This window comes from Tetrao urogallus (genome assembly GCF_951394365.1).
Source record: "Tetrao urogallus genome assembly, chromosome: 3".
Lineage (NCBI taxonomy): Eukaryota > Metazoa > Chordata > Aves > Galliformes > Phasianidae > Tetrao > Tetrao urogallus.
In genome coordinates, this window is record NC_136815.1 from 92745840 (window position 1) to 92761885 (window position 16046).

The 16046-nt window shown below is 36.4% G+C and overlaps 1 protein-coding gene across 1 annotated transcript in view; it reads left to right on the forward strand.

Annotated features, from left to right (window-relative positions):
- CNTNAP2 (contactin associated protein 2) overlaps positions 1–16046 on the forward strand; it is a gene marked incomplete at both ends in the record, with an annotated part of 665714 nt that overhangs the window by 457596 nt on the left and 192072 nt on the right. The window contains one exon of the mRNA XM_079533370.1: positions 5535–5735. Coding sequence (XP_079389496.1) covers positions 5535–5735 — 201 coding nt within the window. The remainder of the gene's footprint in view (positions 1–5534; positions 5736–16046) is intronic.

The window sequence follows — 16046 nt, forward strand, 5'->3', positions numbered from 1 at the left end:
AGCACTAGAACAGGCTGCCTGGGGCAGCAATCATTGCACCAAACCTGCTGGAGTTCAAGAAGAATTTGGATAATGCTATGAGACACAGAGTTTTATCTTGTGTGGTCCTGTGTGAAGCAAGGGTCTGGACTCAGTAATTCTTGTAGATCTCTTCCAGCTTGGTATATTATATGATTCTATGATCCTATGATGCTATGTTTGTTGAAAACCAGTTCAGTAATATCTGTGGTTCATCCAAAGTTAACTTTCTCAGAATGTCATATTACTTTTTTTTTCTGTCATACTTTTTCACATTACTTTTCTTTTTCTATTAATGACTTTCCACACCTACAGGAGAAACAAAATATGAGTTTTCTTGTCTCTTTTTCATGTATTTACCTTGTGTTAGAATGATTTATCTTGCGTCATTTCCGAGACTGTAGTATAAAACTTCACCAAACCATTTAAGTTTCTGTTTTGTTGTGTGAGTCTTGGATTTTGTTTTGTTTGTCAATTTGTTTTTGATTGTTTTTGTTAGTTTGGTGTGTGTTTTTGTTTTGTTTTTTGTTGTTTTTTTTTTGTTTTTTTTTCTGCTTTTAATACTGGTTTTGTGTGGACAATTTCTCATTTGGGCATTCTCATTTGAGCTCAGTTGACATCTCAGTTGACATGCTGAGGCAGAAAGTTGTGATAATGAAAAATGAAAATGGGATAATTTTTTTGCTCTGGGAGTATATTATTTATTTGTTCTGTTAATGCATGGCAATCATCTCAGCACTTCCACTGATTTCAAATTTAGGGCTGCTGATAAAACAGATCTGTCCCCTGACTTTCCCCAAATGTCAGCACAATAAGCTTGAATTTTAATCTATTTGCATTGGAAATCTGTCATACCGGTGAGATTTGGACTTCAATATATGCAGCTTGAATATGAAGGTGCTATTAGAGGTTGAAACAGTAACTTTGCCTTTCTAGGGGTCACATCTCATATGCATCTCTTTTCAGAAACCTGTATCACTTTGGGTTTGTGGGTGTTTTGTTCTTAATCCAGTTTGACCAGGGGAGAGAGATTGTCACTGGCAGGGGGAGATACTAGAAGAGGGGTGCAAGGCATGTACAAAAGACTCCAGAGCAAGTGCCTGTTGGAGCCAGATATTACCATTGTTTCATATTACCATTAATTCATACGTTTGAATAATAAATGTGTATGTAAGAAAGGAATCTGACCTAAGCTCTGAGACTGGCATAAATTGTTCTGTGTCTGGAGAGACAGGTCAGACAATTTGTACTGAGACAGATGTGTAAAGGCAGTCTTTCAGATAAGTAGATCCTGACCCTCTTAGAGCTTTTAAAATCATAACTAGCACTTTGAACTGTATTGGTAACTAATCAGACAGGCACTGGAAGGAACAACACCAAGAACTGCTGATATATTATAATGATTTTTATCTAAAATATACTATAAATATATATATATATAAAATATTCTATAAATTCTGTGTTAGGCACTAGCTGTGGCTTTTGAGTACTCTTCAAAAATAATTTTTTAAAGTGAAAATAAACTGTGGTTGTGGCATCAGGCACAAAAAAAAAGTGTACATATCCAGTACTGTGTTGTTGCTTATATATTTTAAATGTAAGCACACCGTAGAATATATAAATAGCTTCTGCAAAACTGAGGGGAAAAAGAAAATAGAAACAAATAAGAAATTAAAAGTAATAATTTCGTTTTCCTAAAGTTTCTCACGTAGAATCACTGAATCATAGAATTACTCAGGTTGGAAAAGACCTCAAAGATCCAGTCCAACCGCAACTTAACCTAACAACCCTCCACTAAGTCACGGCCCTGAGCACCACATCCAAATGGTTTCTAAACACATCCAGGGATGGTGACTCAACCACCTCCCTGGGGAGCCCATTGCAGTGTTAAACAACCCTTTCTGGAAAGAAGTGTTTCCTGATATCCAACCTAAACTCACTCTGGTACAACTTGAGGCCATTTCCCCTCGTCCTGTCACCTGTCACCAGTGAGAAGAGACCCACCCTCACTGCAATCACTTGTCAGATATTTGAAGAGAGCAGAACAGAACATTTATCAGTTATTTATTTATACTGGTCTTTGTTTTTGATTGTTTTTGTTAGTTTGGTGTGTGTTTTTGTGTAATTTGTGGTGTAGCCACATATCAGTTATTTATTTATACTGGTCTTGAAGATATTATGCCTCTGTGGTGTGGCTTTAATCTCACTTCATTATCCAAATAGCTGCAAGCATAGTGACTCCAGTTAAGTGGTACTTGCCCTATCTCCTTTCTAATACAGACATTTTCCTAAAGCTGTATATCTTCAAATACTTCAGCACAAGGATATGAACCTGTTGGAGCAGATACAGAGGAGAACCACAGAAACAATCAGAGGGATGGAGCGTGTCTCCTATGAAAAAGGCTGAAGGACTGGATCCAAGTTGAAGGAGGGAAGATTTAGGTTGGATGTTAGGGGGAAGTTCTTTACGAGGAGAGTGGTTAGGCCCTGGAACGGGCTGCCCAGGGAGGTTGTGGATGCCCCGTCCTTGGACGTGTTCAAGGCCAGGTTGGACGGGGTCCTGGGCAACCTGATCTAAATGTGTATGTTTGGTGGCCCTGCTAGGCAGGGGGGTTGGAACTACATGATCCTTGAGGTCCCTTCCAACCCGGGTGATTCTGTGATTCTGTGATTCTGTGACTGGGCATTTTAACTTGGAGAAGATAAGTTTCCAGGGAGGACTTCATGTAACTTTTAAGAAAAACATAAAGAGACTTTTTTCAAGGGCTTAAAGCGATAGGACAATCATTGCAAATGATTCATTAGGTTCAGGTGGACATTTCTGATATAAATATTTTCCTATGTTTTCTTTCCCCTTAAGATTTTGTCCTTAAACAACACTTCAAATAGTGTCTTTTCAGTGTGACAATATTCAGAGCTGGTTGTCTCTAACTACTTGTACTTTCTTTTCTGACAGTGGGACTAGGAAGTAAACAACTTACCCTCTGCTGGTATTTCTTCTTTTGTCATTTTGTTCAATACTGAAATCAATGTAACTAAAGTAACACAGAGCTGATTAATTTAAACGAAACAATTCTAAAAATCCTAACCAGTGTTAGGGTGCAGTGCTGCACACTGATGCATAATTCTCTAAATTCGTTTACCTGACAGGGCAGGTTAACTGTGCTTTCACTATTGCTGTTAAAATTTTTGCAATTCTTTCTTCTTTTTGTTTTCTCTGGTAGATGCTTCTTAAGAAGAAATGATTCAGTAATGAATAAGCTGCAGCAGACATCCATCTTGATCTCTATTTACATAGAGAGGGAAAGTACTTGTTGTGGAGATCTCCTGCACAGGCAAGAGTTGTGCAGAATGGCTCTCTGTTCCAAGGACTAACAAGTCAACTTAATGCAGATTACAGAAGAGTGCGAATTTACAGTGTTACAGAAAGTTTATGTGAACACTGTCTTTAAATACTCTAATAAATTTCAGGATTATGTATGTGCTTACAATTTATCACTTAGAATCACTCTTGGTGCTTGTCTAAAAAAGAAAACAAGCATGTAGTGATTATAATGGGAATTTACAGTAGATATGATATTTTTCCCCTGGTTCCAGATTGGAGACTTGAGTACAGTTTTTAGGGCTACTATGCTGTAAATTCACCTCTATCTCTGTTGCTCATGGCAGGAGACAGGTAGAACTGAACGTTTTTTTCATTTGTTTCTTCTGAATGTTGGATTTTTCTGATCTTAAAACCATTTGCTGTATTAGTGAGATGAGAGAAATTGAATTTGTATCAACAGTAACTTTACTGCAAAAATGGATACTTCAAAATCTCAAGTGAGATTGTCAAAATACTCAATGGAATGATCATTTTTCATTTTTATAAAACAACTTTAACTTCTTTTAACTCTATAGCTGAAATAGTTTCAAACTACTACATGTATTTTGAAAGTTATATATATGTGTCTATGTGTAAATATATATATTGTACATACACATACAAATGGGGAAATATCTATTAAAAAAATATTAGGGAGGAGGGAGAAAAAGATATTTTGTGCTCTAATTTTTTTTCCACATCATCTGTGTAATTCAGATCTTCTGTCTACAACAGTGTTGCAAAGAATGTTTAGTTTAATGACACAGCTAGTGACTGTTGTGGTACCAAACCACACAATTCAGAAGAAATTGAAACACCAAGTATGTTCCTATCAAAAAAATAAAATTGGAGATTTCACTTTTTTATGGGTTGTCTTGTACAGTTTTTGTGTAATTTGTGGTGTAGCATATTGTACAGCACATTGGAGTATTCTAATTGAAGTGACAAATGAAAGGATGATGTTAAAAATCATGATGTCTAGTAAAGAGACAGCTTTCTCCAGGATGACAAGTGGGAAGAAAAGACACTCATGAATACTGAATGCAGTTGTCAAGCGGTAGTTACTAATCCAAAAGGGCCTGCAGGCATCAATTCTTAATGAATATGAAGCACCCAAAAGTAGAGAAGATGGAAATAATTTTTATTGCATCTTCAAATAATTTCACCTTGACAGAAATGCTTGTGTTTAATAGTCCAGTCTCAAGCAGAATTTGCTATGAATCACAGTTTCTCAAGCTTTTTCAAGAGCAGGCTTTCTTAAGAACAAGGTGCGCAAGACCGGAGAGACACAACAGTTTATATTTCCTACATCCTGGCATGAATTCTCCCCCATTTCCTCATTAGTTGAGTACTCCAGGGTTCACAGTCTACCCAACAATTCTAATTCCCTTAGCAGATGTTCCACTCCTGTTTACTGCATGGTTAACCCCATCCTATTCTCCAGTTCTTGCTAGTCTTTACCTACTGTGGTATGCTGGGATAACTTTTCATAGTCAACCTTTCCCTCTATTTATCATTCAAACCATGAAACTGGTTTGTACCAGTGCATGTCCTCATGTTACTCAAAAATGCAGTTCTTCTATTTGCAAGTAGGAATTCATCTTGTGTCTGAGTTCCATGGCACCTGTTTGGACCTCTTTGGAGTCATAACATCTTACTGTTATGCAAAAATAACATTTCTTTCCCCACAACCTTGCCTTTGTCATAAATATTGTTTTACACTTATAAGTAGTTTCTGGCTACTCATCTTTTTGTTCATTCTGAAAGCTAAACATGCACCACTAGTTTAAAAGAGTTACAGATGTGAGAATTACCAGCAATTTAGTACTGTTCATCATCATAGATCACTTATCCTAACTCCTCTTCCTTGCAAGTTCATGCAAAATGCACATATCAGAGAGGAAGAGACTTGGATATAACTATAGTCAACTAGAAACAATTTGGGTAAGGAGCAAGTAGCCAAAACTGTGTTAGTGATCAAGACAGTCATCTAGAAGTAATGCAGTCAGCTTGAGGATTGGATCTTCTAGAGTGACAATTCTAGAGGCAGAACATATTAATATTTTGTCAAAGGCCAAGACTAATTTTAATTCAGCTACATTGTATGTCTTTTACTAATTCTTGTCTATTCTTTTTCCATTCTAAATTTCAGAGGATAAAGTATGGACAACTGTGTATCATGATCTGCAAATGCAGACATCTGTTGGAGGCAACAGTCTAGAAAAAGTATCTGTGCTGCAGCTAAATTACAGTGCAACGATGGACCAGATTTCTGCCATTACCAGTAGTGCTGAATACTGTGAGCAGTTTATCTCATATTCTTGCAAGATGTCCCGGCTGCTGAACACGCCAGGTAGGCTGAGAATGGGTTAAATGAAGTCTTAAACACCTTTATCTGAACAGAATATCAAGTTCTGCATTTAGACCTCTCCACTCAGTGAAAATATTTCTTTGTTCTCCTTCACTGAGCTAAATAATTGAAAATCCACATGGAATTATTTTCTTAGGAAAGTCTTCCTTCATACTTGCTACTAAAATGAATTTGGTTGCATTACAGATCTGTGTGTTTTTCAGTCATATTTGTTGGTCCATAAACAGGTTTTGGTAAATGGGGTAGGTATGGAAGTTAAACCATTAAAGGCACTGAAAAAATTATTTGAATTTTATCCCAGTTATTCATGTGTCAGTCTTCATATGCTACAGTTGCCAAAGGCATTTCTGTATAACTGTTGGAATTTCCCACTAATATATCTGTAATGGTTTCTTAAACCAAGGGTATGTGGGGGTGATCCAATGTCTTACACAACATAGAAGTACTGGCATGGTCAGTAAAATGGTTGTATGAGAAACGCTATGTGCTATTAACTTTGAGTAAATTAACTGTAAGTTCCTCATTTTAGTTTGTAGCTTTACTGATAGAGATCTTGCAATAACGTATGTGCCTGCTTACAAAATCTTACCTGTAACTGATAGAGGCAAAAATACTAGTTGCAGAATCAGTAAGAGCATATAAAGAAGGAATTGATTTTTAGGAACTCTTTTAATTTGTACCTAGTACTGTATCTATGTTCTAATTATGCATGATGGCATTTGACTTTAAATAATTCTGTAATGGAACTTATTGAAGACTGCCTTATACGTGGAAATATGGTGCATTTCTGTGATTGTGAAATGAATTCATTTCGATAGAGTTAAATATGTTTCAGATTAAACTAATGGCTGGGTGCTTACAGTGTTGTACTTCACTTCATGACACTTCCCCTCATGAATTTATTTTGGTATTTTTTCTATTGGTGGCACAGATTAGGATTCATTTGGCACGCATTTGCATGTTATCACTATTTCCTAAGTGTTGTGTTAGTTAATAGGTAATTAATGCTTGCTACTCTCTCCTTCTTCCCTTCTGTTTCTGAACTAGAAATACTTCTGCTACTTTGTTGCTGTTTTCCTTAATTTAGCATAGTGAAAAGTTTATGCAAAGTAAGAAGTTTTTTTTCTTTCTTGACCTTTAATTTAAAAGGGATTCTGAGTTTTGTGTATAGCTAGAGGTAACATGATTAGATTCTGCTGATGGATATAAGCTCACTGTTTGCACATGCTTCAGAAGTGTAGCATATGCATATTTATCTGAGTAAGTCCTTTCAAATTGAATGTACTTAGGGACTTGACCTGGATATAATGTACACAGAGTTTACACAGAGTACAGTGTTAGATTCTACTTACATGAATGTGTACGACTATTATTTCAGTACTAAATTGTACTTGTTAGCATATGCTTATATAGCAGTAAAATAAATACATATTGTAATTGCATGTGTTTGCTTCTGCTTCCAGATTTAAAGTAATTAAGAAATACACAGTTCCATAGGAACTGAAAAGAAAAGAAAAAAAAAAAAGGATTTTTCAATTCTAAATATTTACACTTTTAACCTCAGGAATGTTTCAGGTGCAATTTGCAGATGTCTCTTTCACCATGTTTTTACCTTTTTGCATGGAAAGAGTAATTACCTTATAAAATCTTTCTAAGCTAGCTTCTCTGACTGAAAATTGAGCTTCTGGAGATATTCTTCAAAGTGTTTCTTTTCTCTGTTTGTTTTTTCTTTTTTAACCTGTGAGTGGGAGAAAGAAGCGGGAAATGAAAGTAATTCTAACTTAGGTAGTAACAAGGAATCACATTACAGTGTTTGCTTAACATCTGTAACTGTACGCATCGCACAGCAGTGGTTTGCATGTTAGCAGAGGAGGACAATTCATTTTATTTCTTACCTATGCAGTGTTGGCCACTGTCTATGATGTCTAGGGTAAGGAGAAAAAAACTTCACAACTTTCTCTGCTTCTTCTCTCTGTCTTTCTTTATAAATATATATATATATATATGGTGTTGTTTTGTTTTGTTTTGTTTTTTTTCCTGGAGTGTTACCTTATTTTGCTAGAGATATTATGGCAGCCTGTTCATCTCTGAGCACAATTCCAGCTACTTATGTAGCTTATGTCAGCCTCGGTTCAAGAGGTGCTGTGCCATGGGCATTTGTCCCAGTTTGAGGCAAAGAGCCAATTGCTTTTGTAAGGCTCTCCTGTTCTGATGAAAAAATTGATGGGAGAGTTGTCCTTGCTGAAATAATTGAGAGGTAGCAAAGGCTTGATCAGCCTTACGGTTGCCCTCAGTTAAAGGACCAGGCAACATAATGTGTGATCGAATCTGCATAATGAAATAAGGAAGAGTATGGTGAGAGACATAATGTAAAACTCAGTTGAGCTGTGCAAACAAAGCAGGGTTGTTAACTTCCTCGAGAAAAGATCCTTCAATCCTCTGAATGATACCTGTAGCATACAAAGAGTCAGTTATTATATTAAATTTTGTTCTGAAAAAATTTGAAAAGCTTGAGCTACCGCAGCGAGTTCTACGATTTGAGGTGACCCACTGACAACACGTACGTCTGACTGCAGCAGTCGCATGCCAGAGAACCACTGCTCGGTGTGTCTTGCTGGAGCCATCTGTAAAGACAGTAACAGCACTAGGTATTGCAACATGTGAAAGTAGAATATTAGTAGTAAGGGACAGATCACTCAAATTATGCAGTAATTGATGGTTAGGGAGATGGGTGGAGATTGGTCCAGTATAGTCTGCCATAGCAGTTTGTAAAGCGAGCAACTGTGCAAGCATCCAATCTACATCTTTTTTAGTAGCAGATACGTAGATGCAAGCAGGGTCAAGAGCTCGTAAAATTTGCAGATGATGTCGACCTCGCTGTATTAGCATTGCAAACATTTCCACTCGTGGTGTAACCATTTTTGAAAGTGTATGCGGTACGAACATCCATCCAAGGATAATAAGAGGATCTTTTCTTGAGGATCCCACTGACATAACAAACTGCATGCCTGATGTGAATTTGATATTATTATAACAGATACAGGAAGTGATAAAGAAACACGATGTCTATATCGATGTTGCAATGATGTTATTACAGAGTCCAAGCACTGTAGCGCTTCTGGTGTGAATTGTGTTTTAGAGGTTAGATCTGGGTCTCCTTTGAGTAGCTGGAAGAGAAGGTGCAGCTCTTGAGTAGTAATACCCAAAAATGGTCACAGAGAATTGATGGTCCCTAATAATTTTTGCAGATCATTTAATGTCTGTACGTGAGGTACTATTTTGAGGATTTGCAGTTGAATGGTGTGAGATGTGATTTTCCATCCTAAATATTTCCGTGGAGAACTAAGCTGTGCCTTTTCTTCTGCTATTTGTAATCAGAACCACAAGATGTTCTTTCTTCTTCTGGAGTTATCCTTGGTTCTCATGCTGTTTATCTTGCTCCACAGCTGCTGCTTTGAACAATTTTTCTTGTATTCCCACATATACAATTGAACTAAAATAAGTTTTGCTGCTAATTGTAGCTTAAATAGTTTGATGTTTTGGAGTTTTTTTTTTCTTATAGTGGAAACAGCAGCAAAAAGTCTGCATTTGAGGAAAGCCTTCACATGAATTAATATGCATGTTCTGTTGGAGAGGAGTGTTGGCTGCAGGCACAGAGGTCAAAGAATTCTCATTACCAGGTGTTTGAGAGTAATGTGTGGAAAGCAGTCTTTACAAACTAAAACTTGATTCTTTTATTGTTTATTCTTCTATTCTATTTGATTTTGAGTCTCCATTTCTTCCAATTTATGTATTTTTTTCTTAATCATGCTCTTTCATATAAGCAAAATGACACATACATGCTACAGAAAAAATCATTAACAGTCGTAGGGACTGGGAGTGATTTTAGAAGCCATTGCTTTTCCATTTAGGCTGAGGGAAGTCACTATCAAAATATTCCATGTAAATTAAATCACAAGAGACTTCTAATACTTAAAGTGAGAATCTCATAAGACCACAAGATAATTTAGGTTGAAAGGGACTGAATGGAGCCATGAAGTGAAATTTTCTGCAGGTTGAACAAAAATTGTCTAGCAGTGAGTAAAGACAAATGAAAAATTCAATTTTCCTTCCTTAACTTTTTGTTTGGTTGGTTTGTCTCTTCATTCTAGTTGCACAGTCTAAGAGTCCCACAAGGATGTAAGCCTCACTGGCCTTCCCCATGATCTTCATCTATAACTCATAGTTATTCTCTATATTGAGCTCTACATCAGTACATTCCCTAACACAGAAAGGTACATCACTACCCTTCCTTCTCTGCTCATCTCTTGAAGAGCTCAAAATCCTTCATTTTAGCACTGCAGTCATAAGAATGATTCACCATGTTTTAGTGATGGCAATTAATTCATAATTCTCCTGTCACACCACAGCTTCGAGCTCATCCTGTTTGTTGTCCATGTGGAATGCATTAGTACATGTGCACTTCAGCTGTGCTATTGGTCTCGCCTCTGATCCTGGAATGCCTGATTTTATTCTCCTTCCCCCTTCAAACCTAACTTAAGGCCCTGTCAATGAACCTTAACAATTCCTGGGCTAGAAACCTTTTCCCCCTTTGACCCAGATGAACCCAATCTGTTGCCAGCAGTTCTGGTGCTGAATAAACCGTCCCATGATTAAAATAATAACAATTGCAGTGTCTGATGCATGGACTCAGATGTGAACAATCCAAATCCTCTATTACAAGTTCTCACATCACTTGTATACATTCACAAGTTTCCTTTTTTAGCTTCCCCATCCACTCTTACAACTTTCCCATCCACCTTTACATGTCAACAGAGTATTCCATAAACACTCCTTAACCATGCATGCAGGCACTTATCCAGTCAGAGCCATGAGCCATTCCTTGTGCTTTTTCTCTTCTTCTAGAGTTGTCCTTGGTTCTGATGCTCTTTATCTTGCTTTACAGCTGCTGCTCTGGATAGTTTTTCTTGTATTCCCACAAATAATAATAATAATATATCTTCCAATGGCACCAGCCTCTTATCCACCTGTTGATCAGATGGATTTTCCTGTTCCTCTCTGTATCTTTCCCTGCTACTGAAGTTATCAAGGAAAATAACACCTGAGCTCCTGCTTCAACTGCCACAATGCCCCAAAGCCTCTCTTGACAGCCCTCAGACTTTGCTCTGCAACCTCGTTTTTATCTCCCTGAAAGACCAGAATTGGGTATTGTAGTTTCATTCTCAGACAGAGACTGACTTAAGAAAATCAGTTAGCAATTTATTTGTGCCACCTCATCCTATGATGAGTCCCTCTTTAGGTATTGGAAGGCAGCTATAAGGTCCCTCTGGAACCTTCTCTTCTCTAGGCTGAAGAACCCCAATTCTCTCAGCTAAAAGCAAGCAAGAGGAAGAGGAAATATGTAGAAGTGAATCAATTTAAAAGGGCATAACAATTAGAATAATTAAAAACACTTGTTTCTTTAGAATTTAAGCTATATATTTCTGCTGTTGTGCTTTTTTTTTTTTTTTTTTTCCTTTACAAAGTTGCCGTTTAAATTTTTTAAGTAAGTTACTTTTTTAAGTACTTTGAATCCTCTTCAAAATATTTTCTTTCTTTTCATGCTGAATTCTTAGAGTTATCTAATACAGAAATCTTAGTTCCATTGTTAGTTTTGACCAGATATTTACTGACTACATTCTTGGGTAAATTTGGATACTAATTCACAAAATTTTGTTCACTAATTTAAAATCAAAATATGGCAGGAAATTAAGCTGATTCTCATTATTAACTTTCTGAGTCATAGGGAAATGAATTTTTTTTTTTGTTTGTCACCAATGTCAATTCACGAATTTTTATCTTCAGCTAAACTACACTGAAACAAAAGATAGCATCCTTAAAAAAAAAAAAAACACTTCTGTATTGCTGACCACTTATAAATATAAATCAAGTGGGAAATAAAAGAATTAATAAAGTAAGTTCTTATGATGTATTAGCATAGCAGGGCTAAAGTGATTTGCTCATTCGATAAAAGGTTTCAGCTAAATCAGGAAACGTGGCAGAAGATGGAATCTGAAAATTAGGCAGAAGTGTGAAATAATAAGCCACATTCTACTTCTCAGTGTGGTATAGACTTCCAAACCAAGAGGAACCAAAGAACCCAAACATTCATTTCCAGGTTTCTTCACAGAGTATGATAAAAATTTAAAAAAACAAATCTTGAGAGACTTAACACAAGAATATAAACTGAGAACCCAGACAAATAAGCTAATCGAGTTGCATAAATTTTAAAGGGTGATTGTGGGGGAGTCTCTGGACTCCCAGGACACGCTAGAGACATAACAGCACACCAACGTGATTAAAAGCTATTAGTCTGCTTTATTGTTAAGCACTACTCTATTTGTGCATGTTAGTGGAACGTTCTGCAAAAACACTCTTCAATCATTCACACAGAAGCTTATCCAGTCAGAGCCATGAGACGTTCTTTGTTCTTCCAAAGGTGTCCTTCATACTGCTTATCTTGCTCCGCAGCTGCTGCTCTGAGCAGCTCGCCCTGCTCCACAGCTCCTGCTCTGAACAGTTTTTTCTTACGTTCCCACAGGTGATGATATTCTAAGACCAAGATGTAATGGGATGATTGATACAATATGTAAGTCATATGTAAGTCGTGATCCTGTTTTATCTGACTGTTGGACAATTCACCCAGAATTATGCTGTGAGAAGTGCTATCAAAAGCCTTGCTGAAATTCAGAAAAATTACATCCACTGCCTTCCATTCATCTATCAACTTTATGACCTTATTGTAGCAGATCAAGTTAATTAAAACTTTCTGCTTCTTATCATATCAGACCTAATGTAGTAGGTAGGAGGTTCAATGCAAATTAAAAAAAAATGCATTTTCCTATCCAACAGGACTTTATTCTATTTACTATCGCAAGTTGTTGAGGATTACAAGAGCTGTGATATATTCAGTATGCACTTATCACAAATTGTAGGAGAAAAAACCATCAAGGGCAATTAAAGCCCCATCTAATTAGCTGAAACCTCCATCTAACTCATTTATTTTCTCTAAGACAATTTGTTTAAAAAACAAGTGGTGGAGATACCGGCAATGATTGACGTTCCAGAGGTACTGAACCTGTCCACAGCCATTGCAACCATTCTGTTGCTATGGCATAATACCTTGCCATATGAATTTACCTTAAGCTTAATCAAAGATGCAGTATCTCATAACATACTGCAAGCCGTGAACATACATTTTAGACTTAGAGTAGGCATGTCTACAGATATGCCATGTGTCAGCTACTTTCTTAAAAATGTAATGGTTAGAAGTTTATGTGGCATATTTTTTTTCATTTTAACAATCAAATAAATATTTTAGACTGCTGTGTTCTCTGTTTTCACAGAATTGCTGTAGTTTATGACAATTAGAAGAAATGCACCAGCTTTCTTACAACAGGATTCCATAAGCAATCAAAATAATAAAGTTCTTTTTAAGGGCATGCCTCTACTTATGTGAAAAGCACCTGGCACTGGCGTCATCTGAGGTTTAACATCTTCTGAGTTGCTGTCAAGTGTGTTAGGACTTGTTTCAAGTGCAATCTGAAATGGTCTAGATGATAGCATTATAGTACCAAGAAACGTTCTTGAGAAGTGCTTGGAGTTACTAATATGGATGAATTTTCACTGTCTTTAAGCACTAAAGATTTTTCTTTCTATTTCTCTTATGTGTGATTGCTCAAGTCCTTTGTACAGTTTGATCAGGTTCAACAGTTCTTCTCTATTTATGTAATTAAGAAATATCCCATCTCATGGAGTAGACTACAAGTGAAAATCTGTAACATTTGTTAAATAATCTCATCTTGGAAAATGTTTTTGTTAACAGACCCCCAGTGCCACATCTTTGATTAACAATTCTCTTAATTTGGGAACAATGAATCAGGGAATAAAATCTTCAAATAATTACTTTTATTCACCTGAGAAACGCTTCATTTTATAAGAGATATATTGTTTTATAAGGAGATGGAGATATGAAGATAGAGAGGGAAGTGAAAGAACCCAAAGGATCTGAAGTAAAAAACAGTGAGCATGATGGAGATTGAGATTATGCAAGCATGTTTTTAAACATGTTTGATAACCAGCCTGAGTACAGACTGGTTTTCCTTGAGCTGCTGAACTCTCTATAATCTCTAAAGGCTTCAGAATGACAGAGATGAAGTATTTTTGCCAATAATTATGACATTGGAGCTTGTACAATTGCAACAACCAACCCACAATCCCTTTCCCATTTCCTTTATAGAAATGAAGCAATCAATCAGGTAAGAGCTGGGTCTAATCTAGTCCTTCAGTGGTATGTGATCTGTACAATGAAGACCTCTAGATAATTGCAGTAGGCAACCAATTCATCTTGAAACATTGAGAATAGGAGAAAAAATAAGTTTTGAATGTTCCATCTGTTTTTAGAAAGTAAACATTTCAAGATGTGGCAGACCACTGTGTAATTAAATAGGCCATCGGTGTCAACCCCTGTAGCAGTTCAATTCCAGATATGATCACCACAGTATAAGGGAAAGCTTTTGAAAAATATCATGAATGTCCAACAATGGATAAATTATCAAATTCTTTTCAGTAGTGCTCTCTTTATTTTTCTTTTGTTGTTTGACAGTTGTTTCTGTGAGGTGGCCCCCAGAAGGAGGAAAGGAAAGGAAGACAATTAGGAGGTTGTCTCTCCATAACTAGTGTATCTTTATGTTAGTGTTCCAGTTGTGATATTAGATTTGTCAATAATACTTCATGTTCATATTTTTAAATTTGAACTCTGGAAAATGTATTTCCCATACAACTTATCTAGCTCTCTGTAAGTACATGCAGATCATACAGACATTTTGACAAGTCACTTTCAGGAACAATTGGGTGAGTTTTCAAGAACAAAACCAATTCAGTGGGTTGTATACTTTGAAGAAGATTTTATCTCTGCTAATTTATCTTTACAGCAGCGCTTTTTTTTCTTTCAGTCCATTTTCTCTTCTTGACCTGAGTTGTTCTGAGAATGAGAGCAATGGCAATGATTTTAAACTGCAGATACTTCTTGCCAAAGTGGAGTGCTCAGACTTTGGTAAAAAAGAGTAAAACATCAATTCTGAGAATGTTAAAACTCACCACCAATTTCCCATATAGGTCGATTTCTGACTGTTGTTCATATTGACTATGGAACTGAGGTAGCCAACCTTTGGCACTGACCACAGAAGGAAAAGGAAAACTAATACTATTTTCCTTGGTTGCTTTCCTTTCCTTCACAAATAAAAATAGCTCCAGCAATGAGTAGTTTTACAAAACTGCTTAAATATGCTAGGAAGTATTAATAATGAAATTAAAATGTTTAATCTCCATTACAGAAAATCAGCATGAATATTTAACAACCATGTTTGTAATATAGGATCTGCAGGTGCAATTTTAGTAACTGATGAATTCAATCATAACCTGGACATTTAGGTAATTTAAATGTTAAAATAACTGGGTAATTGCTTTTTTGAGTAAATTAATATTGACAAGAAATTGTTGTGGAGAATAAAATGTGGCTCAGAAACTTTTGATGTTCTCGCAAGCGACAGCTCTCTAAAACATCATGGATTTTGCTTTTGATCATTTATGTTTTCATATAAATGCAGTCCTACTTGTATTGAAGAAGAGAGAGAGAGAAAAAGAGGTGCTGGGACTAGAACTCAACAGTCCAACAGCTTGATGTCCAGTCCAAATCCATAGAATGGCTTGGATTGGAAGGGACCTCAAAGATATCTAGCTCCAACCCCTTGCCACAGTGGCTGACTCACTAGATAAGGTCAGCCAGTGCCCCATCTATCTTGGCCTTGAATACCTCCAGGGACAAGGTATCCATAACCTCTCTAGGCAGCCTGTTCCAGCACCTCAGCACCCTCTCAGTGAAAAACTTCCTCCTGGCATCTTATATCTCCCCTCCTTTAGTTTAAATACATTTTGTCTTGTCCCTCATAGTGTACACATGCAAAAATTGTATTTATCTACTTTTTATCATCATACATATCATCGTACAGTGTACAATTTGTTCTATATGTGTAAAACACTACCTAGGAATTGTTACATAGAAATTTTCACTGACACTATTGGATAAGCACAACAGGAATATTCTTCTGTATTCACAGTCCATCACAAAATCAGTTTTTATTCAAAACTGATTACTCCCTCAAATATTAAATAGGAGAAGTCTTACATCACGTCTTACTTATTGTTTGGATGTGATTTCACAAGGGCCTGATTTTGTTTTTTTTTGCTTTACGT